The sequence below is a fragment of the Lepidochelys kempii genome, chromosome 6 (assembly GCF_965140285.1).
Source record: "Lepidochelys kempii isolate rLepKem1 chromosome 6, rLepKem1.hap1, whole genome shotgun sequence".
Lineage (NCBI taxonomy): Eukaryota > Metazoa > Chordata > Testudines > Cheloniidae > Lepidochelys > Lepidochelys kempii.
The window spans coordinates 93,075,135-93,102,981 of record NC_136385.1 but is presented as its reverse complement, the minus strand read 5'-3'; the positions used below and the strand labels follow the sequence as shown (position 1 = coordinate 93,102,981).

General features: G+C 50.9%; 1 protein-coding gene across 11 annotated transcripts in view; it reads right to left on the bottom strand.

Annotated features, from left to right (window-relative positions):
• TMEM63C (transmembrane protein 63C) overlaps positions 1–27,847 on the bottom strand; it is a 78,188-nt gene that overhangs the window by 7,298 nt on the left and 43,043 nt on the right. For 5 of the 11 annotated variants that reach the window (XM_073349278.2, XM_073349275.2, XM_073349270.2 and 2 more), the window contains 15 exons: positions 17,884–18,723; positions 16,847–16,926; positions 12,479–12,566; positions 10,805–10,842; positions 9,651–9,793; positions 9,064–9,115; positions 7,651–7,759; positions 7,041–7,114; positions 6,478–6,558; positions 5,722–5,842; positions 4,134–4,267; positions 3,465–3,587; positions 2,919–3,072; positions 2,231–2,337; positions 974–1,060 (listed from right to left, as the gene is read on the bottom strand). In XM_073349278.2, coding sequence (XP_073205379.1) covers positions 974–1,060; positions 2,231–2,337; positions 2,919–3,072; positions 3,465–3,587; positions 4,134–4,267; positions 5,722–5,842; positions 6,478–6,558; positions 7,041–7,114; positions 7,651–7,759; positions 9,064–9,115; positions 9,651–9,793; positions 10,805–10,842; positions 12,479–12,566; positions 16,847–16,926; positions 17,884–18,081 — 1,589 coding nt within the window. In that variant the 5' untranslated portion in view covers positions 18,082–18,723. Of the gene's footprint in view, positions 1–973; positions 1,061–2,230; positions 2,338–2,918; positions 3,073–3,464; positions 3,588–4,133; positions 4,268–5,721; positions 5,843–6,477; positions 6,559–7,040; positions 7,115–7,650; positions 7,760–9,063; positions 9,116–9,650; positions 9,794–10,804; positions 10,843–12,478; positions 12,567–16,846; positions 16,927–17,883; positions 18,724–27,847 lie in introns of those variants that run through there. The other 6 variants (XM_073349271.2, XM_073349273.2, XM_073349277.2 and 3 more) reach the window with 5 other exon arrangements.

Below are 27,847 nucleotides of genomic sequence, written 5' to 3'. Positions count from 1 at the left end.
CCCCAACCCCAGGATCCAGAATTGATCACAGCTTGGCTAGACCTGAGAACAAGGCTCACATATACACCTGGCTAAGGAGTTCCTTTGCAGATCAGCTGAACAAGAGAGGGGTTAATACCCAGGGTCACTTGATCTAGCTCATACTCAGGAAGGAGGGGGCTGTGCAGCTGGGGGTCCTTGGGCTGAGGGGCTCACCAGGGGAGAGTTTGGGGACAGGACAGTCCCGGGAACAGACAACAAACGTGCAGAGAGGGGAGGAGCAAGTGCTTTCTGGCTAAACGGCTGGCTAGTTGGGTCTCAGCAGGAGTCTCTGCAAATGCAATAGCCTCTGAGTAGCTGTACTGTTTTTGCCATTTCTGTTTGATACACACTATCAATCAATGGACCAGGAAATTCCCCAGAGGGAGATGGTCAGTTCTCTCTCAAAGACAAACGGGGCCATTCCACAGTCCCTAAAGCCATCGACTGGCGTTGGCCAAGGAGCAACAGCACAGAGAATGATAAATAACCAGCTATTAATCTGTAAGATATTTTTGCTCTTTAACGAGTTACTGCTCTCAGGGATGCTGTGCGGTGGCAGACTTTCAGAGGAGCTGGAACAATGATGCCCCCTGGAATACACATGGTTATTAAAGACATGATGGCACATTGCCCAAGAGTCAGGGAGTTAATCTTGGCATCCTGGTCAGTTGGGCCATGGGCAATTCCATGCTTTTTCCCTATTTTCCTATTATGTTTCAAATGGATTCCATACACTTTCTGCCATAACTGGTGTGTAGAATTGCTGAGTGCTAAGAGATGCTGTGTTCCATTTCAGAGGCGGCTGCATTTCAGTAGTGGGTGAAGTGATCCCTGCACACACAGTCTCTGCAAAATGCTTTGGGGTTGATCCCTCAGGATGAAGAGCTCCAGGGACATGGACATAATTCCCAGTCTGCCAGCAAATGAGGAGGGCTGTACACGTGGGTGGTACCTGGTCAGCCCCAGCGAGGGCAGGATGATCACCATGAACACCAGAAAGAAGTAACACTTGTGCATCGTGACCTGATTTTCATTCGACCTACAGAAAAAGGAAAAGATCTTTATACATTTTGGAGACAGAAGAGAAGCTGGAGGGAGAGATGCTTAGGGCTTGGGTCCAGTGCTGCACTGGGGAATCAGACTGTCCTCAAAGGGGATGCTGCTCTGTTGGAGCAGAGCGCTAACTGTTGGAGCAGAGCACTAACTGAGGAAGGTGGGGATTCTTTCCCTAAACTATGCAGAGGCCACGGTGGGGGAACAGGGTGTGGTGAAGCCATCTGGGGAGCCCCCCACCCCCCAAATCCCACTGTCTCTCTGTAATTCTCCCCATTTCCCATGACAGTATTTGCAGCTGGAAATCTGACTGTAGCTCACAAACGGCAATGGCCAGCTTTACCACTCACCCACGAGTCACGGTTGGATCATCAGCTCAGGACATTCAGTGCTGGAGACTGGAGGCACACGTTCTGTGCTCAGGGGGAGAAGATGTGGCACTCGCAGGGGATGCCAATGGAAGGAGCATGGCTGGGGACACTGGGTGGCTTGGGCCACCTGCAGGGGGTGCTGCTGAGTGGGGCATTGTGACGGGAGCGGAGGGGGAACGCAGCTGGCCAACCACAGCTGGATTGCTGCTTGAGGCCATGGGGAGGCATTAGTGCAGCCCGGGGGCAGGTTTAAAGCGAGGGGCATAGATAAAGGGAGAAGAGAGGGGACTACAGGACGTTCATCAAGTGGGGCAGCTTTGACCCCCCACCCTGGTAGCAGGTCATTTTTAAAAAGGTGGGCGCCTGCACCTCCATCCCCACAGGCACGGGAACGACTGCGCTGGGAGCCATTTGGCCTCACTTGTCCTGGAAATTCAGAGCCTGTTTGGAACAGAGCCGAGAGCACTGAAGCATTTGTGTGTGCAGACGCCAGGTGCCTGCTGACCAGCGGAGGCGGGAGCAAGCAGCATGGCACCTAGCACAGTGACCTGACTAGGGCAGACGAGGGCAGAGGCAGCCATCTCCCAGGGCACGGAACTGTCTCCTCAGGGAGGGACTGGACAGCGCCCTGCGGAACAGACTGCAGGGACCAATCCCTCCCTGACCCCTGCAGATGGACTAAATGGTACCTACTGGGGTTTTCATTCAGCTCCAGATCCTGAGTGATTCCGAGGGGGGAGGCAGGCCCCGGCGTGAAAGGTCAAAGTGTATAGGCTGTGAGTTACCTGGTCCAGTGTGACTCAAAGAAGGCGGAATAGTACACGACGAAGGGCAGGAACACAGAGAAGGCCCAGAGCAGCAGCGTGGGGAAGAACTGGGTGAGGACGGGATTCTGGGGAGGGGAGAGACCGGAGACAAGCTCAGGACCCTGCCTGGCTGGTGGGAGGCCCTTGGACACTCGCTCCACTACTGGAGGGGAGGAGAGGCTGAGGACAGAAGGCTTGACTGGGACAGAGAAAGCACCCAGGCCCCCGGCTACAGGTCACAGATTACTGGGGAGGAAGGGGCTGGATTAATGGCAGCTCTGGAGCAGCCCAGCACTTGGTGAAGTCTGTAATGGTGCCCCCCCCACCTCCATTGTTTTGGCACACTCACAAAGCTGCCCTGCCTCACTGGCTCCCTATGCCTCCCAGGCAGTGACCCCATACCCTGGGAGGGGCACACATAACCCCACACAGAGAGACAGGACCCGAGGATGCCTCCATCAGGGACATGTGGCTGCCAACCATGTGGGCTCTCCCTTTCTGCCTGCCAAGAAGACACCCATCCCACTCATGGAGAGTGCAGAGAAGAGGCATGCCCTGCTCTTCTCGGACAGCACACACCCGCCCCTCCTCAGGCAAGCTCGGAGATGGGTAACCTCCCAGGTGGGTCCCTGAGTCCAGCAGACAGAGCCCCACAGGAATCGGCTACCTTGAGGCTCTCCACCGGCCGCGTCACGTTGAACATGTCTATGGTGTTGACAACGATGGCAGGTGTGGTGAGGAAGAAGAGGAGGATGAAGAGGCAGAAATTGAGGAGCACAAATCGCACCCACCATGATGTGCCACGGACAGATAAATTCTCCCTATGAGAGAGTATCCAGCAGTTGGAGCACAGGGAAAGGCACAGCGGTGCAGGTGGCTGGGGTGTCCCTCTTGGTACCCGGCAGGGAAGGGGCTCTCCCCACTTCAGCAGCCTGACCCCCGGCTCTCATGCTCACTCTGCCCTATACCTCCCCCGCTGCCCCCCCCACGTAGACCCCATCCTTTCCGATTATTCCAGGGCTTCTGCTTTTGGGTTTCCTGCTATTAGTCCCCATCCCACCCCATCTCAACACAACTGTCCCCTGCACTGTCCAACCTGGAACTGGGGGCATCCCCAGGGACCAGGAGGACCAGCACAAGGTCTGGGAGAATTAAACCCTTGGATCCACCTCATGCCCTGGTGCCCCCTCCATCCAGCTGTGTGGGGATTTACCAGATGATGTCACTGGGGGCGGGGGCATAGCGGACGCCCCAGCTGTGGGACTTTACCACCGTGGTCACGGAGGATTGCTGTGGGTGCCTGCGGCAGTGGATGCGACTGTAATCCTTCAAAATCCTACAGGAGAGAGGAGAAGAGGAGACCTTGGCTCACGGGACAGATTCCTGCTCCCATATATGAGAAGAGCTGGGGGGAGCAGGGGGGAAGGGGTTCAGGATCTCTGCCACCCTAAACATTCTTCCCACAATCATAGGCTGTGGCCTTCTGCCAAACTCAGAGGTCATTTCCTCTGCTGATATGATGGGCAGAGTCCAAATGAGACTAAACAATCATTTGGGTTTAGCTTACTGAAAATCAGAGTCCATGCGGAACCATGGAAATACTCACAGCGCCCCTTGATGGCCTCAAAGCACCAGGGCCACTGACGGTGGGCACCCCTGCTGGCTCTGAAGCAGGAACGGACGAACCATTCTTGGTCCCAAACCCAGCAGGGGAAAGTGCTAGAGAAGCCGAAGCTGCTTGTTATTTTTATATTTACACCCCAGAGCTGTGTGAATTTCAGGTTCATTTCCCATGGGGAGGGGAAAGTTATTTTCAGGCTGCCTAGAGGGCCGTTCTAGCTAGCAGGGCCTCAGCCTGGCTCTCGTTGAGCCTGGCACTCACACTGCTGTCATCCTCTCATCCTGGAAAGTGACGAAGGCCATGTCAAGACGCTTGAGCGTAATGCGGTTGCGCTCAGCATTGAACTCATCGGTCAGTTTCTCCTCCAGCTCCCCATAGTACTGCTCAGCATCCACCTGCAGGGGAGAGGAAAGATCACTTTAAAAGGAGCTCTCCTCCCAGAGAGATGGGGACTCACCTCCCAGCAGACCACTGGAGATGAAATCTGGGGGCTGCCACATCAACACCTGGACTGGCAGTCATGGAGCAAACTACCAGTGGGAATGAGAGGAGCTGGTTTTGTATGTCCAGGCTCCTCCCTCACCCATGTGAGGGAAATAAGGATTCCAGGAGGGAGTTGGGGCCTGTGGTCCAAGCTAGGGCAGAAGATGCATTGATGCAGGATTTAAGGAGACAGTGTTTGGGAACATCCTAAAGCTGAAACTCCCACCACCATGAGTATGTTTAACCCCAGCATCACCCCTCGCTGGGATAAAGGACATTGACTGAGGGCATCTGGCCCCCACCTTGTCTACCTTCACCTTAAGAAACAGCAGCAGAACCAGGGGGCATTGAACCCTTAGATCACTACGGCCTCCTCCTTCAGATCACTCCTCTGGACTCACCCCAGGTGTGGTGCCTATGAGACACCAGCCAGTGAACGATGCAAGGGGCACAGAGGGAGAGCTGGCCCTTACACTGCGTAACTGTCAGGAAAGAACCTGAAAATGCACCTATGGATTTTAAACCTGACTCTATCTGATTGTATCCCTCTCCCAATGTCCTTCAGGTGTTCCCTGTCTCGTCAGGCCCGCCCCCTGAACGAAGCTGCTCTGTGTGGGCAGGTCTATGCTGGTGCACACAGGGGTCTGACAGTGAGGAGCAACTTGCAGGATCGGGGGCTTTGAGTGTCACAGCCTATGTTTTTCTGTGGGCACGTACAGCACCTAGCACAACGGGACCCTGATACTGATCGTGGCCTTTGTATACTGCAGGAAGAAATATTAAGAAACAGTGTTCAACAGCTGACAAATGCTAACCCAGGATGCACAGCTGCAGTGAGTCAGCCATGGCGGGGTGTGAAAGTGAGAGTAAGCGTGCGTCATTCCACTCTCTCCAGGAAGACACACTGCTTGCAAAAGAACAACACTAAGGTCTGTGTCAAGGAGACAGCTGTCTGCGTTGGAATAACAGCTGCAAGTGACAGTTTGTGCCCGTAGAGGGCAGTAGCAGGCGAGTGTTTCCTAAATGCACAATTCAGGTTCCGGTGAGCGCGCGTGCGTGCCTGGCTGCCAATTAAACCCGCTGATTCTGTGGGTCGTTTGTTGATCTGTGGAAACCTCCCTCTTGCCCTGAGAGTTCCCCTGGCCCATCTCAGCCAGTGTGAGATGCTGGGGCTCATTCTCCTGAGCCTCCATCCTCCAGTATGCATGGTGGGAAGGAGACTGGGGAACAGCACCGTTCAGTGGCTGTCACAGAAGCAGAGCAGTGGGGGGAGGGGAAGCTGTAAGAGAATCTCTGATCAGGTGCCTGGGGGTCGCTGGGGGCGAGTGTTATCCGGCCCCCCACCCCCACCCCTCCGATCTCCTACCTGCTCGAAGCCGCAGCTGCGGCAGCAGAAGATGCGGGCGCAAGGGTGAGTTTTGATCATGATTTTCCCCTCTTTCTGTGCCTTGGTGGTGAAGTAAAGTCGTCCCTTCATTGCCTTGCGCCTGCCAGGAATGGGACCGGAGAGGACACTTCATGAGGCCTCCCAGAAAAGAAAGCAGCTCCCCTAATTTGTTGGAAAGGAGCCTTTTTTCCATATACACCCAGATGCTCCCTTTGTCTTCCAGAACATGCCACCTACAGCACACCAGGCCAGAATACGCCATACGTACCATGGTGGACAGGGACAGAGGAGGAAGCCTGATATGCCCATCCTGCTGGGCACGCTCCTCCTGGCATGGGGGCCTGGTGCCATGCCAACACTAGGAGGGGACAGTGCTCACTAGCACTAGAGAGACCTAAGGTACCCCAGGCACAGCCTGCCAGACAGGCAAGGCCACCAGGAACCTCAAATAAAGAAGCCTCAAATGCCAAGGGAGGCCAAGGCATGAGATTTCTCCCCACCATCACCTGGGACTCCTGAGGCCATGCGGGCAATGTGGGGGTGCTCCCCCGGCTTATAGGACTGTTCTTTTACAGGGTAAAGTAGATCCAGGCAGGATGACGGCTCCGGAAAGCCTGCAGAGGCAGTGTGCATACAGACTCCTGAGTCCATCTGTGGGTGATGTGCAGGCATCACGGGATAGCTCCATGGGACTCCTAAGGAGTTCAAGGCACCAAGGCCCCAGGGCAGACTCACCTCTCTCCATCCAGCTTCATCAGCTTGCGAACATCAAAGCAGAACTGGACGTTGGTGACGGTACAGCTGGGATAGGCCTCGCTGGGGGGCACATATGCAGACAGACATGTGAGACTCTCCCCTCCAGGAGACTGAAGAGACTCAAACCACTCGCTTCTCCCAGCCCCACTGGCTCCTCATCCCCAGCTCCTCAAGGAAGGGAGAGCTGGGATTGCAGAGGGGGACAGCCTTCTATCCCCAGGCACTTACCAACCCCCAGGAGGTGAGTCTTCCTGGGCAATGTTGGATGAGAAGAGGAAGGATAACTGCATTTTCTATACCTGCCTTTGCCATGGCAGCCAGCAGGGGGCAGAACCACTGTCTTCATTATCTGAGACCTTTGGCTGCTGGCACCATCACCTGCTTTCCACACTGATGTTCCTCTAATGTTTTCGCCCTTCCTCCAGACCATGGGCATCCCGACCTGCCTCCCTCCAGTGAGTCATCAAGAATCAGCAGAACCAGGGGCAGGGAAGCTCATAGAGATGGGCACAGATCAAGCAGCTGCCTGCGGTTCTACTCACTGAAAATGCTTGATGAGAAGGGAGGAGTCTGTGATCTCCTTGGGAATCCGGGTGACCATCAGTGTCCGGGCGACCTGGGAGAGGAGAAGAAGAGCTGAGACAAAGGGATTGGGGAGCAAAACCATGCTCTGTCTGGCATTCACAATACTCCTGCCTCTGCAGCACCTCCCATTCTCCCTGGAAGGAAGGTCAGTATAATCTCTTCCATTGCACAGACGGACAAAAATGATGCACAGAGACTGGTACAAGATCATCCTGTGAATTGGTGGCAAAGCTGGGATAGAATCCAGGAGTCCTGATTCCCAGTCCCCAGCCAGCTCACTATAACCCCTTTAAGAGGTAGGAACAGAACCAGGAGTCCTGACTTCTAATTCCAGGCTCTAATTACTCAAGCATACACCCTCCCAGTGCTGGGAATAGCCTCTGACTCCCAGGCCCCTGCTGTAACCACTAGACCCTACCACCTCTTACACTGCTTGGATGTGGGTTGAGGTCAGTCCCTCGATAGCAGCACAAACAAGTTTCAACTTGATTGGGCAAAGGACAAGTAAAGTTGTGCAGGGTCCCCCCTTGGGTTGGGAGGGGCAGAAGAGGATTGGGGGCAGCTTACCTTCTCATCTTCCTTGTATTCGAGCTGGACAGAGTGATGAGCCATACAGAGGATGGTGATAATGAAATAGATGAGAGCGAAGATACTATGCAGCCACAGGAGACGGTCTCTGGCAAGAAAAAGGAACAGATCTGCATCCTAACAAAGCAGAACCCCTACTGGAGATCAGTCAAACCCACTGCAGTCCCGCCCTCCCCTCCACCTGGAGGGCAAGCTATCTGCCCATCACGGTGCAAACCAAAAGCACATAGCGTCCATGCTCATAGCTGCTGCAGTCCCAGCCTCTTCCAGCACAAGGTCCTGTAAGGAATGGGTGCAGGAGGGTGAGCTGCTGGAAGTTCAGTTATTGCAGTCCTAGCCTCTTCCATAGGGAGCACCAGAGGGAATGCTGCAGGAGCACTAGCTGAGCTGCTGGAGGAATGAGGCAGGAGAACTTGTAAACTCAAGCTGCTCCAGACCAAACCCATCCCAGCAGGAGGTGCTGTACTGAATGGGGTAGGAATGCTGGCTGGGGAGGTGCTAGCTCCAAGCTATGGCAGTTCCAGCAGGAGGTGCTATAGTGCATGGTGTAGGAGTGCTGGCTCCCATCTCTTCTTGGACAGCTGTCCATGTCTGGCCATCAGGTGCTCACACGTCTTTGCAGGGCATCAGACATGGGGATCATAGAATCATAGAATCATAGAATATCAGGGTTGGAAGGGACCCCAGAAGGTCATCTAGTCCAACCCCCTGCTCGAAGCAGGACCAATTCCCAGTTAAATCATCCCAGCCAGGGCTTTGTCAAGCCTGACCTTAAAAACCTCTAAGGAAGGAGATTCTACCACCTCCCTAGGTAACGCATTCCAGTGTTTCACCACCCTCTTAGTGAAAAAGTTTTTCCTAATATCCAATCTAAACCTCCCCCACTGCAACTTGAGACCATTACTCCTCGTTCTGTCATCTGCTACCATTGAGAACAGTCTAGAGCCATCCTCTTTGGAACCCCCTTTCAGGTAGTTGAAAGCAGCTATCAAATCCCCCCTCATTCTTCTCTTCTGCAGGCTAAACAATCCCAGCTCCCTCAGCCTCTCCTCATAACTCATGTGTTCCAGACCCCTAATCATTTTTGTTGCCCTTCGCTGGACTCTCTCCAATTTATCCACATCCTTCTTGAAGTGTGGGGCCCAAAACTGCACACAGTACTCCAGATGAGGCCTCACCAATGTCGAATAGAGGGGAACGATCACGTCCCTCGATCTGCTCGCTATGCCCCTACTTATACATCTTTAGGATCTTTAGGAATCATGTAAAAGTAAACCCTGTCCCTGGTCCCAGGGGCCAGTCCCCACACTGCTGATGGTCTAACCCTGTGCCCCTGGCAGACATCCCCTCAAGCGGCAGAGAGTGCGGCTGCAAGGTGTGGGGGGAACGTACTGTGTTGGGACGTTGGTGATGGTCGTCCGGCCAAAATGAGCTGGACTGCTTCCTGGAAGAGAAGAGGGGAAGCATGGAGGTCATGGGAGTGCCGCGCATCTCAAGCAGTTCAGGCCCAGAATACAAACAGCTCCCGCGTGACAGATGCCTGGGTCCCTGACAGATGCCTGGGTGATTTAACTGGGAATTGGTCCTGCTTTGAGCAGGGGGTTGGACTAGATGACCCTCTGGGGTCCCTTCCAACCCTGATATTCTATGATTCCCCTCCTGGCTCCTTCCTCTCTGCTGCTTCCTTGGGGTTTCTCCTGGCCTCCTCCTGCAAGCCCCAAAGCTTCTCTGGTCTCTCCCATTTCCTATACTCCACAGCTGGCCACCAACCCACACCCCGTGGGGCCAATCTCCCAGGCATGACCCCCTGCACTGGACCAATTTTCCGGGCACCACACCTTATCCAGAATTCCACCTTCCCAACTAACTGACAGCGTCATCATTCCCCCATCCGGCTTGGTGCATGATGCCCACCCATGTGCTGTGGAGATCTGTGCCCTGCCACTGGGATCAACCAGTGGGCTTGGAGAATTACCTACCCAAGAGGTCCCCAGAGAAGTTGACGGGCAGGATGACGGCCACAGAGAGCACACAGACGATCATGACCAGCACCAGGATGTGGCGCTGGAAAGAGAGGTAGGTGGTGGCGTCGATCCCACACTTGCTCTGAAGCTCCTCATCCCTTACCGATACAGAGGCGGATGGTGTGTTAGTGCAGGTGATGTGAGATAGCCCTCCCTGCTCAGGGGGCATGGCCCCCCCACTCTCCAGTGGAAAGCACCAGCCCCAAATACTGCAGGGCTCAAACTCAGGCCATCCCTCCTGAGAGCACATAAGGGATTCAGGAGGAGAGTGCTCCAAGTCTCTCCCTGGAGGATGGCATTCTGGCACCTGTGGAATGGGACATCTGGGACGTCTAGAGGGTTGCAGACTGGTCCCCAAGGGAAGGGCTGGGAGGGAGCCCCATCATTTGGGACATTTAACCTGGGCTTGGACAAAGCCCTGGAACATACACTGAAAGGAACAATCCTGCACTAGCCCCTGGAGGCACCTAATTGGACGTCTCCATCTCTAACTCCCACACAATAGGATGTTCCTGACATTCCATGGACCGGATCCCTGGATGGACACAAGAAGGGATGGTGATCTCCCAGCATTTGGAGAGTCCAGCCAGTGAATCACCAACAAATCTGGACGCTTTCCTGAACTAGCCAACTCTGCTAAATGAGAGGTGGGAAGCCCCTGTGTCTGGTCTCTCTCAGGGGAGTTCCAGCCCGTTCTGATCCCCACTGGCCCTGAGAACAGACTTTTTGGGCAGTGCTTCACTCTTTGGGACCTGATCAGAACCAAGGGCACCACAAAAATGAGGGTGGGAGGGGAGAAGTCTGTCAAACTTTTTCTGAACTTCAGGTATGTTGTGGGCCTCCTGAATGCCCCTCAGGGTGGGAGGGAAGCACTCACCAGAACCAGGGCAGAGGGGAGATGGGACAGCGCAAAAGGGAGAGCAGGGTGTAATGAACAAAAAACCCATATTCCCCTCCCCCTCCAGGGGAGGTGCTTTCTGATCAAGGGATGCCAAGCAGATACAGCAGCACCGGGATATTCACTGGTGATGGTGTCTTGGATACATGGAAAGGCAGAGGGAGGCCAGTTAGCTGCCATCCAATGCAGACAGGAAAGGACATGTACTTACTTCATTTGGTAGATGGAAATGAGCCAGGAGCAGAATCCCTGGAAGGTAAGATAAATAGGATCAGCTGGTTGAGAGCAAACCAAGGTACCAGAAGTGGAATGTGGCCTCAGAGTGCTTCACATTGCGGGGAACCAGGGAGCAGCTGTGCGGTCATTGTGGCCAAGGGGGGCAGTCAGGGGCTGGCCACAAGGCAACTATTGCTAAACTAACAGAGCTGCTGATCTGCACTCAGTGACCAGCTCTGACAGCACAACTAGTGTCAATGAGGACAGAACACGGAGGTGATCACCTCTGTTTTTCTGAAAATGCCACAGGACCTTTAGCATCCAGGTAGCAGCCAGCTGAGAGAGGCTAAGGGACGGGAGAAGACGTACGAGGAGAGCAGAGAGGAGCCGACAGATAAATGCACCGGATCACATTCCTTCTGGGGGAAATCGCTGGGCATGAATCTGGCTAGCACTGCCTAGAATAAAGATGACTCTGGGGGGACATGATCACAGCCTACAGAAGCCATCAGGGTGACAGTACAAGTGAATGAAGGGAATTATTAATGCTCTCAGGAGATGGAAGGACAAGGAGGGATGGCCCTGAAGTGATGGAAGAAAATGTCTAGGCTGGAGATTAGGGAATTTGTCTTCACAGCAAGAGCAGCCAGGGCAGAGGCTAGGTCAGGCAAGCCCCATCACTGCAGAGATCTGGGAGCAGGTTTGAGAAGTATGGTAGGTGGGGATGACAGGGGCTTGAATCCTGCAGAATCCAAGGACAGACTCAAGCAGCGTTCCTTCGCACTGGCTGGCATGGCAGACCTCAGCTCCAGGGCTCCTCTGAAGGACAGGTCCTTCGACAGCACAGCAGTCCCCTTCCAAGGACTTCACAAGGGCATTAGCCCTGGGGAGGAGCTTACCTCCCTGGGGCAATTCGCCCTCTGCAGGATACAGGCCACTCCCATGGGCTTTCATTTGACTTGACCCCATGAAATGTACGTCCCCCCCTCCACCCAATGACAAGTGAACAGGGTCACGAATCAGAGGGAAACAGGAGAATTCCCAGTAAATGGCCAAGACCTGCTGTGGAGAAGAAGAGGAGATGCCAGGAATGTCACCAGAGCCATGGCCAAAGCCACTTTTGGGGATCATCTTTTTGTTAGCCAGATCTTAAATCTTTCTGTATGACAAACATGCTGAGAGAGCGAGAGCAGGGCAATGGAGAGATGGAGGAGAGGGAATGAGAGACAGACAAGCTGCATCTACCCTGGGAAATGTAGGAAAATCTTCCATGTAAGGAGTACTGACATAGACAGTACTCAGGAGTTTCTACCACCGTGTTGTCTAACCCTGTTGGGAACGGATCTAGAAGACACAATGGCAAAAGCACCAGTGTGCTGTCTACTCTAACACTCCCACTGCTGCCACCAACAATAGATCCCCTGGTGCTAGAGCAATGGGGTGGGGTGGGGATTTCCCAAACACTAACACTCACTGTAAGAGAATTAGAAAACTGCTGCTTCCCAGGAAAACAAAGAGCAGCTCCTGGCTCCACCATTGGTTCATATTAAACAGGAAACTTCAGACTGGTGACCTAATCTAATTTTAAACCTGGGCTCCCTGTAGTAAAGAGAGCTCCTCTTTGCACAGGATGGAGCTAATTTCCCTCCCACATCCCACTAAGACTCACCACATCTTTGTTATCGATATCCGGTGGGCTGGTCTCCGACGGAGATTTCTCCTTCTCGCTCTGCTCCCCGTAGAACAGCGATGTCAAGCTTCCGGGCAGAGGGAAGAGGAGAGAGAGGGCAAGAAAGGGGTCACAGGATGGAAAGAAGGGGAGAGAAAGAAGAGAGGGAATGAGGGAGAAGCACAAGAGAGGGAGCGAGAAGGACAGGGAAAAAACCCAGGATTCTGATCAGACCCACTTCAAAGTGACATTTTCCCCCATAGCAAGCGACCCCCTTCTGAGAAATCAGCCAAGCCAGGACATCACTTGTGCATTTCTAGCCCAGCAGCTGGGAAATTTTTTTAGCTCAATAGCTGCATGGAGTCAGCTCTCTCATCAGACAGTTTGTTAAGAAGGTGAATCAGCAGGTGGCAAAAGGATTCTATACATGCAGCAACTGCACCCCAAGAACGTGCCACCCCCAACAGTTTCCCCCCAGGAAATAACTGCATCTCCCCTGTGAATGGCACAGATTCAGTTTCACGGAAACAGTGATTACACACACACAGCCATTGTCTAGGACATATTGAACTGTATCGATGCCCACAGCATACAGGAGAAATGAGACACCAAGTCAGTCAATAATGATAATACTGTAACAAATTGGCATATGTGTGTCTGTCTGTCTATGCATGCAGTCACTGCCCTCTGCACAGCAGAATCAGACCTGTTTCACTATGGGCCATAGTCCCTATAGTGCTGTCAGCTAATGGAGAGTCACCTTTAGCTCAAGTGCTAGGGCTCTATGCTTTTGGAGTGGGAGTATCCGAGTTCTCTCCTTGCTCATGCTGTTAAGTACTCAATGGCCATGGATTTGTTATGATATAATAACACTCTGTCCTCTAGCTCCATTTGTTCAAGGTTCTCTTTATGGTTCATAAACACTGCTCACGCTTCACAAAACCCATGTGAGGTCACTACCTTCAGGACAAGTTAAAGGAGGCTCTTCAGAACCAGGGTCAGTGTGGGGAAGATATTAACTATTCAACACTTCTCCCTGTACTGGCTCCTTTCCAGGAAAATCCCCTTTGGTTTACACTTGGGACTCCCTAGAAGTAATGAAGAGGGAATATCCCGCCAGATCAAAGTAAAAACAAGATCCCACTAGTGCATGAGGCTCCATTGTCTGGTTGTTTCCCTGCTTCTCTTCTGTTATCGCAAATACTTTGTTAAAGAAGAGTTCTCCACTCTTTTCTCCAGTGAGGTCATAACTCCATGTTTGTGACATCATCACGGCAGTGATTGCAACATTACTAATTCACCACTGTGACATCACTTGCACTATCCTGGTAGAAGAGGAACAGCTTGGGGAGAGACAAACTCTTAAAGGGACAGTGTCAAGTCATTTGTGCTGGAATTTAGATTGTGTGAGAAAAATGTTTTTCAAAACTTAATAATAAAATTACAGTAATACAATAATACCTAACTCTTAGATAGTGCTTTTCATCAGTAGATTTCAAAGCGCTTTCCGAATGAGGTCAATGTCAATATTCTTATTAACAGCAAGGTTTCCATTAACTGAATGGAAAAACATTTTTGTTTAGCTTTAAAGCCTTCCTGGCAGTTTAGCCATGGGCTAGTGCCTAGTGACTAGCAAGGGAAAGTGTCAAGAATGAGGAAGTGAAAGTGATCTGGCTAATGTCACTGCACAGGAGGAGTGAAATTCAGGGTTTAAAGCAAATAGGAGATTACTGGGGAAAAGTGACTTGGACTTTTACAGTTCTGTGAGTTTTAAACATGCCATGTGACATTCTAATATCATATTTTTAACCATGTCTGCTGGTTTAAATCTTGACTGTCCCTTTAATCTCTCCAACAAGTGAAAACATCACTGACACATTTCCAGATTTAGAACCAAAGCCAGCGCTTGAGAAAAATCAAAGAAACCTGAGGCTCAGAAGAAGATTCTGGAAAGAATTCCCTAGAGCCAGCCCCATACCTCTCAGAGACACCCTTTCCTACCCCCCTCCAGAAATAACAGCCGTGGGAAAGAAAGAGGAACTGCTGCAGGGGTGGGGAGTAGGATGGCTGGGAGGTGCTGAGGAACATGGCATCTGTGGGGAGAATGCCTGATATTTTGGTCTGGTTTCATGTTGCTAACCAAAGCAGGTTTGGACTTGTAAATGGGGAACAACATCTCTCAGAATCCAGACATTCTTTTAATCAATACCAAATATAGGGTCTGATTTATTTTTTTTTATTGCGATGATCACATTTTTCTCATAAGTCCTGTCCTAAGGCCCAGCTGGGTTCTAAACGCCTGGAAATCTGCAGGCCAGGAGAATGCTAATGTCTCCTCCACCCAAACAGACTAGTGCACCAGGAGACCCTCACTGCTGTACCAGAAACACGTAGCACTCTCTCCCCTCCTGCTGCCAGCCCCACACTCTGTGCTGAGGCAGTCTCCTGCCCCTTTGGTGGCTCCAACCCCTGTGGGAAAGCAGCTGCTGTTTCTCTTTCTTTCGCAGGAAGGCATTTTTCTTGTCACCAAAACCACAATCACCAGATCACCATTATCATTACTCGTAGGAATTCCATGTGCTTGGAGGGATTCGGCTGGTTCAGAAGTGGGGGAGAGGGGAGAGACGAAACAATTAGAAGTATCAGAAACCATCCAGGAGACTATATCATTCCCTGCTTATCCTCCCAGTTTTATCTCCCCAGTTAACTATCACCCGCCAGCCTGCAGCCCATTGCACCTGCATTCCCCCCACACGCTCATCCCCACTCAGCTCCACCTCAGACTACGAGTAAGATAATGACAACAACATGCCAGATGCCATGAATCCCCTAATCATCACCTACCACCCACACCTTCAGCTCTATTTCTAAACAACCCTCCCCACCCCCACACCCATCCTCTCATCCCGAGCAACCCAAACCCACACCTCTAAACTCCCCTGTTTCCCCTCCTCTCCCATCCTGATAATAAAAGTTACTGATGCATGGCTTTAGGACCATGCTGTGTAATTAACATACTGGTATAGCACGAGGAATGCACCAAGCAGGGATAGGTGGTAGATAAGAAAAGGGTTTGTTTATTGGCTGAAGTTTCCGATGCACAAGGGCAACATGCTTTGCTAAAAGGTATATAACCTTTGTATAATCTGTATTCGGGGTCCCCTCCTGACTAGCAGGGGGGCAACACGCTCGAGCGTAATAAACTTAATGTTTTTTGGAAACTCTGCAGTTGTGGACTTTGTTCATGTGCCTCAGCCTAGATTCGAACTGTGCGTGACCTATCAGGTATAATTCGCAGCAGTTTTGTGCGCGTCCTATCAGGTATAATTCACAACATATCGTAGCACACAGATTTCATTCAGATACACGCTCTGCACCCCTCTGACACTTGCGCCCTCTTTGCAGAAGGCCAGAGCATTAAGCCACATGCCAGCATTTAGCTAGTTCCATAACCCTCAAGGACCCCTGTGCTGACGATAGTCTCCAGTCAAAAGGCCCGATCCTTCTCCCATTGCCATCAGTAGCTGTTCAGCAGGCGTCAGATCAGGTCCTCAGGGAGCCTTGGCAACCCTGGTCAGGACCTTTCACCAAGGGATGGTGCAACTGCTGAGAGGGAGGTGGAGGATGGGGTCCCCTCACCATTAGTGGCTTGCATGTTAGCTCAATAATTGCTGCACAAGCTAACGGACTCGTGAGGGGTTTGTTATTTAACCTTTTGGTGCAAAGTTCCCTATTTCTTCCTGGTTTTCCAAGAAAGAAAAAAAGGAAGGAACATGTTCCTTAGCTCTGAACCTACAAGTGAAAGCTAATGCAGCCCTGGTGCTGACTCTGATACACCCGCCAGTGTCACTCTAGAGAACCTGGCCCTGCCAGCGCACGGACAGCCCTGCCACTTCCACTGCTACAGAACCGAACTTGCCTTCAATCCGCCCGCAGCGTGGGGACAGGAGAGAGCTCCAGAGCTTACTAGTGGCAGCATTCCCGTCCCCGCCCCAGAAATGTGTCCACATTATAAAACCCAGCAGCACAATGGGCACTGACTGGCCCCCATCTTGAAAGGCTCAGCAGAGAGGCTGACTGGGCCATGGACGCTGAACTGCCCTCCCATCCCTAGCCAGTGTTCCTTCAGGGCAGGGATGAGGGAGCCAGTGAGAGAAGGTTGCCCTGCTGCCACCCATGCGGTGTGCCTCTCCGTGGGGATGAAATCCCAAGGCTGCTGGTCTGGCACCGTCCAGCAGCCCTGACATTGACTCTGCTGGGCTTGTTTTGGAATAAGGGCAGGGAACAGACCCCCCACCTCCTCTTCCTGCTCTGTCACAAACACTTGGGGGATGCCACCAGCCCCTAGAAAGGGAGCTCAGTCCTCACCTGTCATTATCCATCAGCAGGGCCAGGCGCCCATAGTCCCAAGCTGCTTTCCGAAGGCAGGAGAAGACCAGGAGGAGGAGCTGCAGCAGGAGAGAGAAAGCAAAGGGTTGATGTTCCAGCCACCTGACTTCTAGAGGCCCCTCCATTCAGGGGGGTTGCCCTCCACAGGTGTGCCCAGACATGACAGCAGAACCAGTCAAAGCTCCTCTCAAAGCCAAATTGAGGTCCTGCTCCAGTGACTCCATTGTAACTGGCTCCTGGTGACTGCATTCACACACCCCAGCAGAGACCCACAGAGTCCAGGGTACTAAACCGCAACACCCATCCACACAAGGTGAATATACCCACACAACCAAGGTGACCATACACACATACACACACAGAAAGGCAGAGACCCATATAGCCAGGGCAAGCCCCACCTCATCTCTCTCTCTCTCACACACACACACACACACACACACACATAAACGCAGAACAAGAGTCACACTCAAAGAAACTACCTCCCACCTCGTAGTCAGAGCTGTATGCCCAGCATAGTCACACAATACAACCCTTCCACACCTTCCCAGGCCCAGTTATACACCCACCATGGGCTCAACACATGCTGGAACCCACCCAGATGCCTACAGGCAGAATCTGATACCTGCTGCAGGCTCACATAACGCACACACATGTCCATGATTATGACACTCGTCTCTCCTCGGGGACTCCACCTGCACACACACGGCCTCGTTGGCACCAGGAAAATCAGGGCTCATAGTTCACCACCTGGCCAGCTCCATTAGCAAGAGCTGCAGTGGAGACAGGGCTCAGGCATTCTGACCACTGTGTCATCTGACCACGCTGAATAGGTGATGTGGTGTCACACTTTAGTCCTGTGTGCGGTTCTAGTCACGCTGAGTCACTCCCACCCCGAGGCCTGCCTCTTTCCCTCCCCAGGTCACTTGAGACACTGCCGAGAGACTGGTCAGACACTGGGAGGTGGGGACAGGGGGCAGTATGGCACCCTGGCACGGCCCCCTCCTCGCCTCACTCACCAGCCAGAGGATGAAGTTGATGGCGAGCACGGTGGGCACGCCGCCGAATGGCAGCCCCTGCAGGACCGTGCTGCGGGACCGGGCGCTGAAGCACTGCTCCTCCGTGCTGTTCGCTAGCGGGTCCAGGAAGCTGAGGACATCTAGGGAGATGGGGTTGGCACCCCCGGGTGCAGACTCAGCCAAGTACACGGTGTCCATCTGTGCCTCCACGCAGACCCTGCAAAACACCTGGGCAGAGTCCACCAGGGGCAGGATGGCGTTGGGGAGTGGGGGGACATTAGCGGGCAGGAGTTCACAGCTACTCCAGTCCTGGCCTTCTCCAGCAGGTGGAGCTGGCTGTGAGCACGGCTATTAGAGCCCCAGCCTCTCTCAGCAGGAGGCACCACAGAGATGAGTGTAGGGCAGGTAGCTGACAGAGTGAGCACGTAGCTAGTGCAGTCCCAGCCGCTGGCGCTGTAGGAATCAGCACAGGAACACGGGATGGGCGAGCTCCCAGCTACTCAATTCCCAAGCTCTCTCAGCAGGAGGTGCTGTAGGAGATGGGGCAGGGCACTGGTGGTGGGCCGCTCACAACTTCTCCAGTCTTAGCCTCTCCCAGCAGGAGGTGCCATGGGGAATGGGGAAGCTCCCATCTGCTCCAAGCCCTGTCCCAGGGCTACACTCCATAAGACTACACACGATTGTTGTCATTTGGTTTTCAGATGCCGTCTCATTTGTACTCATACCTGACCAAGGTCCCTCGCTGCCTTCCCCACTCAGTCCTGGCGGCTGGAATCAGTCACTGCCATCACGCTGCGGCCAGTGTGTAGGAGCGAGGCACTGAACCGTTTGCCAGAGCTGCTATGAGAAAGAGAGACACTGATACTAGGAGAGGGGCAGACAGGGCTCTGCTCACCTTGTTCCCACACCACCTTAGTTTCACCTTTTGTGGCAACCCAATAAATTACACCCTCCCCCCCACACACCAATACTCGGAATCTTTGATGTTATAAAGTCCTGTTGGATCCTCCAGTTCATCTTCCTGCCAGCATAGGACTGTTCCTCTGGGATATTTCCTCGGCTTTACTACAGTCCAGTTTCAATGTCCCAAACGATGGGGCTCCCACCGCTTCCCCTGGGAGATGACATGACAGCCTCACAGAATTCGCTATTAGGAAATATTTACTGCTATTCACCTTCAATGATTTCATCCTAGTCCCTTTAGCTGTATACCCTTGAGCAATCCCCTGCTCCCCTGCGGGCTTCTACCTGTCAAACACCTGTGACCCGCTACTCGCCCCTTGGTCATTGCTTAGCCAAGCTAAACATACCAAGTCCTTGTCATCTTTCCTCATAAACCAGCCCCTCCATCACTTTCGTTGCTCTCCTCTGACATCCTCCCAACTTGCTGATATTTTTCTGGCCCTGAGGTGCCTGGGATTGATCTCACAGCAGCCATAGAGACAGAGTTCATTGCCTCCCTGCTCCTGGAGGAGCTGTCAGAAATGAGGCAGAGTTACTGGCAGTGGGGTTGCTCACAGCTAGCTACTCCAATCCTGGCCTTGCCCAGCACTTGTTTCCCGGCACTGCAAGTCCAGAGCTACTTTTCCAAGTGTTCTTGCCTCTGTCAGGACTTGTCTTCACTAGGAAATACTGTGTTAAAATAGAACGACATGTCACCAGCCACAACTAACAGGTCAGCGTGGACCAGGACTAGTTGTGGTTGGTATCACGTGAGTTGCCTTTGCTCCTCACAATAGTGTTTGAACACAGAAAGGCTTCCTACTGCCAACAGGCCTCACCGGCCCTCCGGGAGTTGGCTCAGCTGGACTCCATCACATCAGACCTATCCAACAGTTGAGCTATTTTAGCATTGTTCTGACTCCATTCGTTTTCCCTGGTAACCAGAGGAGGCCTCCTGGTTTGAGCCTCCCAGCTAATCCCCAAAGCAGCTTTTTTGGAAAACAGGCACCATGTTAGCAGCTCCCCGCAGACACTGGTTTTCTGCCTACTTCCTCTGGCTCTGTCAATCTCGCTGTGATTTCACGCTCTTTTCTTCTGAGCCCTCAGCTGATCCCACCTGCTCCTGGCTATTTACTGCATTTAATTATCCCAAGTTGCTCTATACTAGTGGCTCTCAACCTTTCCAGGCTACTGTACCCCATTCAGGAGTCTGATTTGTCTTGCGTACCCCAAGTTTCACCTCACTTAAAAAGTACTTGCTTACAAAATCAGATATAAACATACAAAAGTGTTACAGCACACTATTGCTGAAAGGTTGCTGACTTTCTCATTTTTACCATATAATTATAAAATAAATAAACTGGAATATAAACATTGTACTTACATTTCACGATATAGTATATAGCACAGTATAAACAAGCCATTATCTGTATGAAATTTTAGTTTGTACTGACTTTGCTAGGGCTTTTTATGTAGCCTGTTGTAAAACTAGACAAATATCTAGATGAGCTGATGTACCCCCTGGAAGACCTCCAAGTACCCCCAGGGGCACACATACCCCGATTGAGAACCACTGCTCTATAATTCCCTCCTCAGCCTCTGTCAAGGCTACATTCTGACTCCCCATAAAAATGGACTTTGGGGTAAGAATTTCCCTCTGGTTTTCTACAGTAAAGACTGATGCCAAAAAATCCACTTATCTGTCACACTCCCATTCTCTTTAACTGCCCCCTTCCCTGCATGGCCGGCCAATGCATGTCTCAGTGCAGCCTCACTCCTGCTAATGTACATGAAAGATGGGCTCTTAATTACCTAGATAGTGACTAAGACACAATGCAGCCCCTGCTGCACCTCCAAGAGGAAGGGGGTCCTTTCCCCACATGCCCTCCAGGCCAAATGGATAGTCCTGACTCTGGCTGAGCCAGGGGAGGTTTTGATGGGCTCCTGAGACAGCTGAGTCCAGCCCTCCTCAGCCAGAGGGATAGAGTTTGTAAGAATATAGGCCCACATTAGATTTGGATTTTAGCACGTGTGCTAGGCCCCCAGCACGTGTGCATAAAGAATGAAATCAAGAGAAAGAAAAAAGTTGTCTGCATTAAACTCATAGTGACCCCAATAATACCAATGTTGTGTTATTTAAGCTTTGGGCTAAGCAATATAAATAAAGAAAACACGGTTAACTGGGCACAGGGGATAGTACCATAATTGGCTAGAAATGTCCATTAGTTGGGAAAAAATATGGCAAGGTAAGATAAGGGGAAAAACCCTGACAAGAGCAGAGTTAGCCCTAAACTGCTTCATCTAACTCGAGCTAAGGTCCAACAACCAGCAGTGACAACTCTTGCTTGTTATAGTGTAGAATGTTTGCTAGGGGTTCTTTGTCAGAGCTTTTCCTTATGCCTCAAGTCACACCATGATGGGAAGGTGTCTCCCAGGTCTGAACCTGTTGCATTTTGGTCAATGCTTATAAACAGTTTTGTTGCTAGGGTAGGGAATACAGGTGTGTATATATATGCTTATAGTTGTATTTTGGTTGTAATGAACACCAAGTGGCCTTTGGACTAATAGGAATGCCTGTGTGGAAACTGAGTCATGGTAAACCTTAATAAACTTATTAGGAAATTTTTTTTAAAGAGATTTGGCCTAGTGTGGGGCCTTTTTGGTGGGGGGGGGGGGAAGGAGGGAAGAAATCTAGGAGGTACAGCACCTCCAACAAAAGATAGGTGAGAAAACCCAGGTGAGTAGCTTGTGTGAGTCACTTTTTGATCCTGTCCCAAGCTAGAGGACAGGAGAAAAGGAGGACTTGTGGCACCTTAGAGACTAACACATTTATTTGAGCATAAGGTTTCGTGAGCTACAGCTCACTTCATCGGATGCATTCAGTGGAAAATACAGTGGGGAGATTTATATACACAGAGAACATGAAACAATGGTGTTATCATATACACTGTAACAAGAGTGATCAAGTAAGGTGAGCTATTATCAGCAGGAGAGCTGGGGGGAAAAAGCCTTGTGTAGTGATAATCAAGGTGGGCCATTTCCAGCAGTTGACAAGAACGTGTGAGGAACAGTGATGGGGGTGGGGGGGTGGGGAATAAACATGGGGAAATAGCTTTACTTTGTGTAATGACACAGCCACTCCCAGTCTTTATTCAAGCCTAAGTTAATTATACCCAGTTTGCAAATTAATTCCAATTCAGCAGTCTCTCCTTGGAGTCTGTTTTTGAAGTTTTTTTGTTGAAGAATTGCCACTTTTAGGTCTGTAATCGAGTGATCAAAGAGATTGAAGTGTTCTCCGACTGGTTTTTGAATGTTATAATTCTTGACGTCTGATTTGTGTCCATTTATTCTTTTACGTAGAGACTGTCCAGTTTGACCAACGTACATGGCAGAGAGACATTGCTGGCACATGATGGCATATATCACATTGATAGATGTGCAGGTGAAGGAGTCTCTGATAGTGTGGCTGATGTGATTAGGCCCTATGATGGTGTCCCCTGAATAGATATGTGGACACAGTTGGCAACGGGCTTTGTTGCAAGGATGGGTTCCTGGGTTAGTGGTTCCGTTGTGTGGTGTGTGGTTGCTGGTGAGTATTTGCTTCAGGTTGGGGGGCTGTCTGTAAGCAAGGACTGGCCTGTCTCCCAAGATCTGTGAGAGTGATGGGTCGTCCTTCAGGATAGGCTGTAGATCCTTGATAATGCATTGGAGAGGTTTTAGTTGGGGGCTGAAGGTAATGGCTAGTGGCGTTCCGTTATTTTCTTTGTTGGGCCTGTCCTGTAGTAGGTGACTTCTGGGTATTCTTCTGGCTCTGTCAATCTGTTTTTTCACTTCAGAAGGTGGGTACTGTAGTTGTAAGAACGCTTGATAGAGATGTTGTAGGTATTTGTCTCTGTCTGAGGTTTTGGAGCAAATGAGGTTGTATCGTAGAGCTTGGCTGTAGACAATGGATTGTGTGGTGTGGTCTGGATGAAAGCGGGAGGCATGTAAATAGGCATTGCGGTCAGTAGGTTTCCAGTATAGGGTGGTGTTTATGTGACCATTGCTTATTAGCACTGTAGTGTCCAGGAAGTGGATCTCTTGTGTGGACTGGTCCAGGCTGAGGTTGATGGTGGGATGGAAATTGTTGAAATCATGGGGGAATTCCTAAAGGGCTTCTTTTCCATGGGTCCAGGTGATGAAGATGTCATCAATGTAGCGCAAGTAGAGTAGGGGCATTAGGGGACGAGAGCTGAGGAAGAGTTCTAAGTCAGCCATAAAAATGTTGGCATACTGTGGGCCCATGCGGGTACCCATAGCAGTGCCGCTGATTTGAAGGCATACATTGTCCCCAAATGTGAAATAGTTATGGGTGAGGACAAACTCACAAAGTTCAGCCACCAGGTTTGCTGTGACATTATCAGGGATACTGTTCCTGATGGCTTGTAGTCCATCTTTGTGTGGAATGTTGGTGTAGAGGGCTTCTACATCCATAGTGGCCAGGATGGTGTTTTCAGGAAGATCACTGATGGATTGTAGTTTCCTCAGGAAGTCAGTGGTGTCTCAAAGATAGCTGGGAGTGCTGGTAGTGTAGGGCCTGAGGAGGGAGTCTACATAGCCAGACAATCCTGCTGTCAGGGTGTCAATGCCTGAGATGATGGGGCGTCCAGGATTTCCAGGTTTATGGATCTTGGCTAGCAGATAGAATATCGCTGGTCGGGATTCTAGCGGTGTGTCTGTGCGGATTTGTTCTTGTGCTTTTTCAGGGAGTTTCTTGAGCAGATGGTGTAGTTTCTTTTGGTAACTCTCAGTGGGATCAGAGGGTAATGGCTTGTAGAAAGTGGTGTTGGAGAGCCGCCGAGCAGCCTCTTGTTCATATTCTGACCTGTTTATGATGACGACAGTACCTCCTTTGTCAGCCTTTTTGATTATGATGTCAGAGTTGTTTCTGAGGCTGTGGATGGCATTGTGTTCTGCACGCCTGAGGTTATGGGGCAAGTGGTGCTGCTTTTCCACAATTTCAGCCCGTGCACGTTGGTGGAAGCACTCTATGTAGAAGTCCAGTCTGTTGTTTTGACCTTCAGGAGGAGTCCACCCAGAATCCTTCTTTTTGTAGTGTTGGTAGGAAGGTCTCTGTGGATTAGTATGTTGTTCAGAGGTGTGTTGGAAATATTCCTCGAGTCGGAGACTTCGAAAATAGGATTCTAGGTCACCACAGAACTGTATCATGTTCATGGGGGTGGAGGGGCAGAAGGAGAGGCCCGAGACAGGACAGATTCTTCTGCTGCGCTAAGAGTATAGTTGGATAGATTAACAATATTGCTGGGTGGGTTAAGGGAACCACTGTTGTGGCCCCTTGTGGCAGAGAATCTCTCAGTAATAACATCATGTGTTATTACAGCCTCTTTCATCCTGAAAGATTCCAAACTGCTCTTGCCCGACAGAGATTGCTCATTCTTCCCTGAAATGTATCCACTTCTGAGGTGTAACATTTAACAGCAACAGCACACAGCAAGTTGTGGGAGAACTACCCTGTATGCCAGGGGATCTCAATGTTTTCATAGCAAGGGCCATATCTTCATGGACAGACACCCGTTCACCATCACCCGGCCCCGCCTCCAGTCCCACCAGGGATCAACTAACAGCTCTGAGGCAGCTACAGAGATTGCCTAGTCGGAAAGCGGCATTAGAAAGGTGTTAAATGCATTATTCACCTTTAAGAGTATGAGTTACCAGCTAGAAACAAGGAGCAGCAGCCAGCACCAGTTGGGGGACCACTGTTGTCTGCTGCTGGAACTGCTGTGTAAATTCAGGGAGGCAGAATAGAATTACCTAAATTGGGATGGGGGATTAAAACTCCTAGTTTTACTAAGTGCCATGAAATCTTTAGTGGGCATGGACAGCCAAGGCCCCAGCTTCATTTTTCATACAAAAGATGGCACCCCCATTGGCACAGCACTATGCTTCACAGAGGGCCAGGAGTGACTTGGCAGGAAGAAGGCTCTCTCCAAAGCTCCCATCTCTGCGATACCCGGAGGGGGAACAGTCTGCACCATTATTATTAAACAGAGAAGTGCTATGGGGCCACCTTAGCTATAGGCAAACTAGGCAGCTGCCTGGAGGCAGGAGAGGCTCGGCTAAAGCTGAGTGGCGCTGCGACCTCATGCGCCAAGGGTGCAGTGAGAAAGCGGGGGGGCCAAGTTCCAGGTCACAGCGACACTCACTCAGATTTGGCCCAGCTGGCCCCACCCCCACCCTCGTCGTGATGGAAGAGCGGCCAGGCCAAACCTGAATGAGTGGTGCTGTGACCTGGCACTTGGCCCCCCACTTTCTCACTGCACCCCCCACTGAAAAGTCTAACATGCCTCCTGCACCCAGCTGAGAACCTCTGTTCTAGAGGGTTGGAGGGGGCAGCATGCTGAAGTTTTGCCTAGGGCAGCAGATCGGCTTGAGTGGCCTCTGGCAGTGCTACATAACTCAGCATACCAGGTAGTGCAGAATGGCCTTTCCGTGCATTGGAGGAGGGGTAACAGAGGGAACCAAGATTCCAGATTCAGCAACAGGGCAAGTAATAAAAAATACTGGATGGAGACAGAGGGGCCAGAGTCTCCCAGCAGGAACCTGCTGCTCCAGAAACCAAGCACAGTGAAACCTGTATGTCTAGCCACCAGCTCTCCCTGACCACTGTACGAAGGGCTAACAAAAATCTCAGGCCCTATGAGATCTGCAAGCTCCTCTGAACTAATGCACTCTGCAGCAGGTGGCCACGCACCTGATGTGTGTCCAGCCTCCCCCATCCCATCCAGCTGTGCAAGTTACAATCAACCTTTTTTGGGTGGCTGAGGAGCAGAAGCTGCTTCAAGATCAGGGATAGCTTTTCTAAATGGGACGAATGTTAATGACAACTCTTTTAACTTGTTTCAATAGAGACGGGGCTCTGGGGTGGATCTAGTGAGGGATCCCCAGAAAGCTATGGGGCACAGTGCTTAGTGAGTGGTTGGGGGGTAGTGCTAAGCCAGGGGTCGCAAAAGATCCAAGAACGACAGTGCCCAGTGAGAGGGACCCAGGGCTATGTGTGAGAATCCAGTGAGAGTTCTCTGAAGGCCTCATTTTGTCATGCTGTGCTAAGTGGCCAGTTGCCAACATGGATTCCCTATAGAATCATAGATGTGTAGGACTGGAAGGGACTTCAAGAGGTCATATAGTCCAGTCCCCTGCGCTGAGGCAGGACTAAGTATTATCTAGCCCATCCCTGACAGGTGTTTGTCTATCCTGTTCTTACAAACCTCCAATGGCGGGGATTCCACAACCTCCTTAGGTAATTTGTTCCATGCATTAGGAAGTTTTTCTTCAAGTTTAATCTAAATCTCTCTTGCTGCAATTTAACCCCATTACTTCTTATCCTGTCCTCAGTGCACGAGAACAATATATCACCCTCCTCTTTAAAACAACCTTTAATGCACTTGAAGATTATCATGTCCCTCCTTAGCCTTCAATTCTCCAAACTTCAACAGACCCAACTCTTTCAGTCTTCCCTCATAGGTCATGTTCTCTAGACTTTTAATCATATGTGTTGCTCTCCTCTGCACCTTCTCCAATTTGTCTGTACCAGTCTGAAGTGTGGTGCCGAGAACTGGACAGAATACCCCAGCTGAGTCCTTATCAGTGCTAAGCAGAGTGGAAGAATTACTTTTCGTGTCTGTAATACTTCCCAGAATGATATTCGCTTTTTCTGCAATAGTGTTACATTGTTGACTCATATTTAGTTTGTGATCCATGATAACCCACAGATCCTTTTCTGCAGTACTCCTTCCTAGGTAGTCATTTTTCCATTTTGTGTGCGTGGAATTAATTATTCCTTCCTAAGTCTAGTACATTGCACTTGTCGTTATTGACTTTCATCCTATTTATTTCAGACCAATTCTCCAGTTTATCAAGATCATTTTGAATTCTAATCCTGCCCTCCAAAGCACTTGCAACCTCTCCCAGCTTGGTATCATTCACAAACTTTATCAGTGTGCTCTCTTTGCCATTATCCAAATAATTTATGAAGAAATTGAATAGAACCAGGCCCAGAAGAGATCCCAGCGAGACCCCACTCAATATGCCCTGTGAGTTTGAACCATTGATAACTATTCTCTGAGTATGATTTTCCAACTAGTTGTGCACCCATCTCATAGTAGGCTTGTCTATTTCCCTAGTTTGCTTATCACAAACATTTCGGTGTCACTATTCAGCTGGTTCCCTCCTGGGCAACTCTCACTGGCTTGTTTCAGAGTAGCAGCCATGTTAGTCTGTATCTGCAAAAAGAACAGGAGTACTTGTGGCACCTTAGAGATTCACAAATTTATCTGAGCATAAGCTTTCGAGGGCTACAGCCCACTTCATCGGATAAATAGAATGGAACATATAGTAAGAAGATATACGGCTAAATTCAGTGCCTTGCATAATGACAGGTTTCAGAGTAGCAGCTGTGTTAGTCTGTATCCACAAAAAGAACAGGAGTACTTATGGCACCTTAGAGACTAGCAAATTTATTTGAGCATAAGCTTTCGTTGGTGGTCACAAGAAGAATGACACAACATCCCCTTCCCTCTCCCAGCAGCAACAGGTGACAGGACCCAAGCCCAGTCCCGGAAATACAGGATCTGATTTGGGTCTGTGGTTTTCTCCAGTATCAGCAGAGGATGAAGTGGTGACTGATCTATCCCCAGGGCCTGTGGGAGTAGCAGTGTCTCCAATATCCCTCCTTGAACCAACCTTCTCTTCCATGCTGATGACCTCGCTGTCGCTGCAGGACTGTGCTTAGTCTCTGTGCATTCAGAGGGCAAGGTCCTGGGATCCAACTAAACCTGCTGCTTTGGGGATGAGAGAGGATCTAGCTCAGGGAACCTGGCCTGATAGGGTTGGCAGGCTGTACTGAACCTTATGAGGAGTGCTATCGTGGTGCCGCAGCCTATAGTCAATATGCTTCCACCCCCAATGCTGCCTTTTAGTGCCTCCAGTCACTGCTGTCTTGGCACCATGGGACTGGACTTTGTGG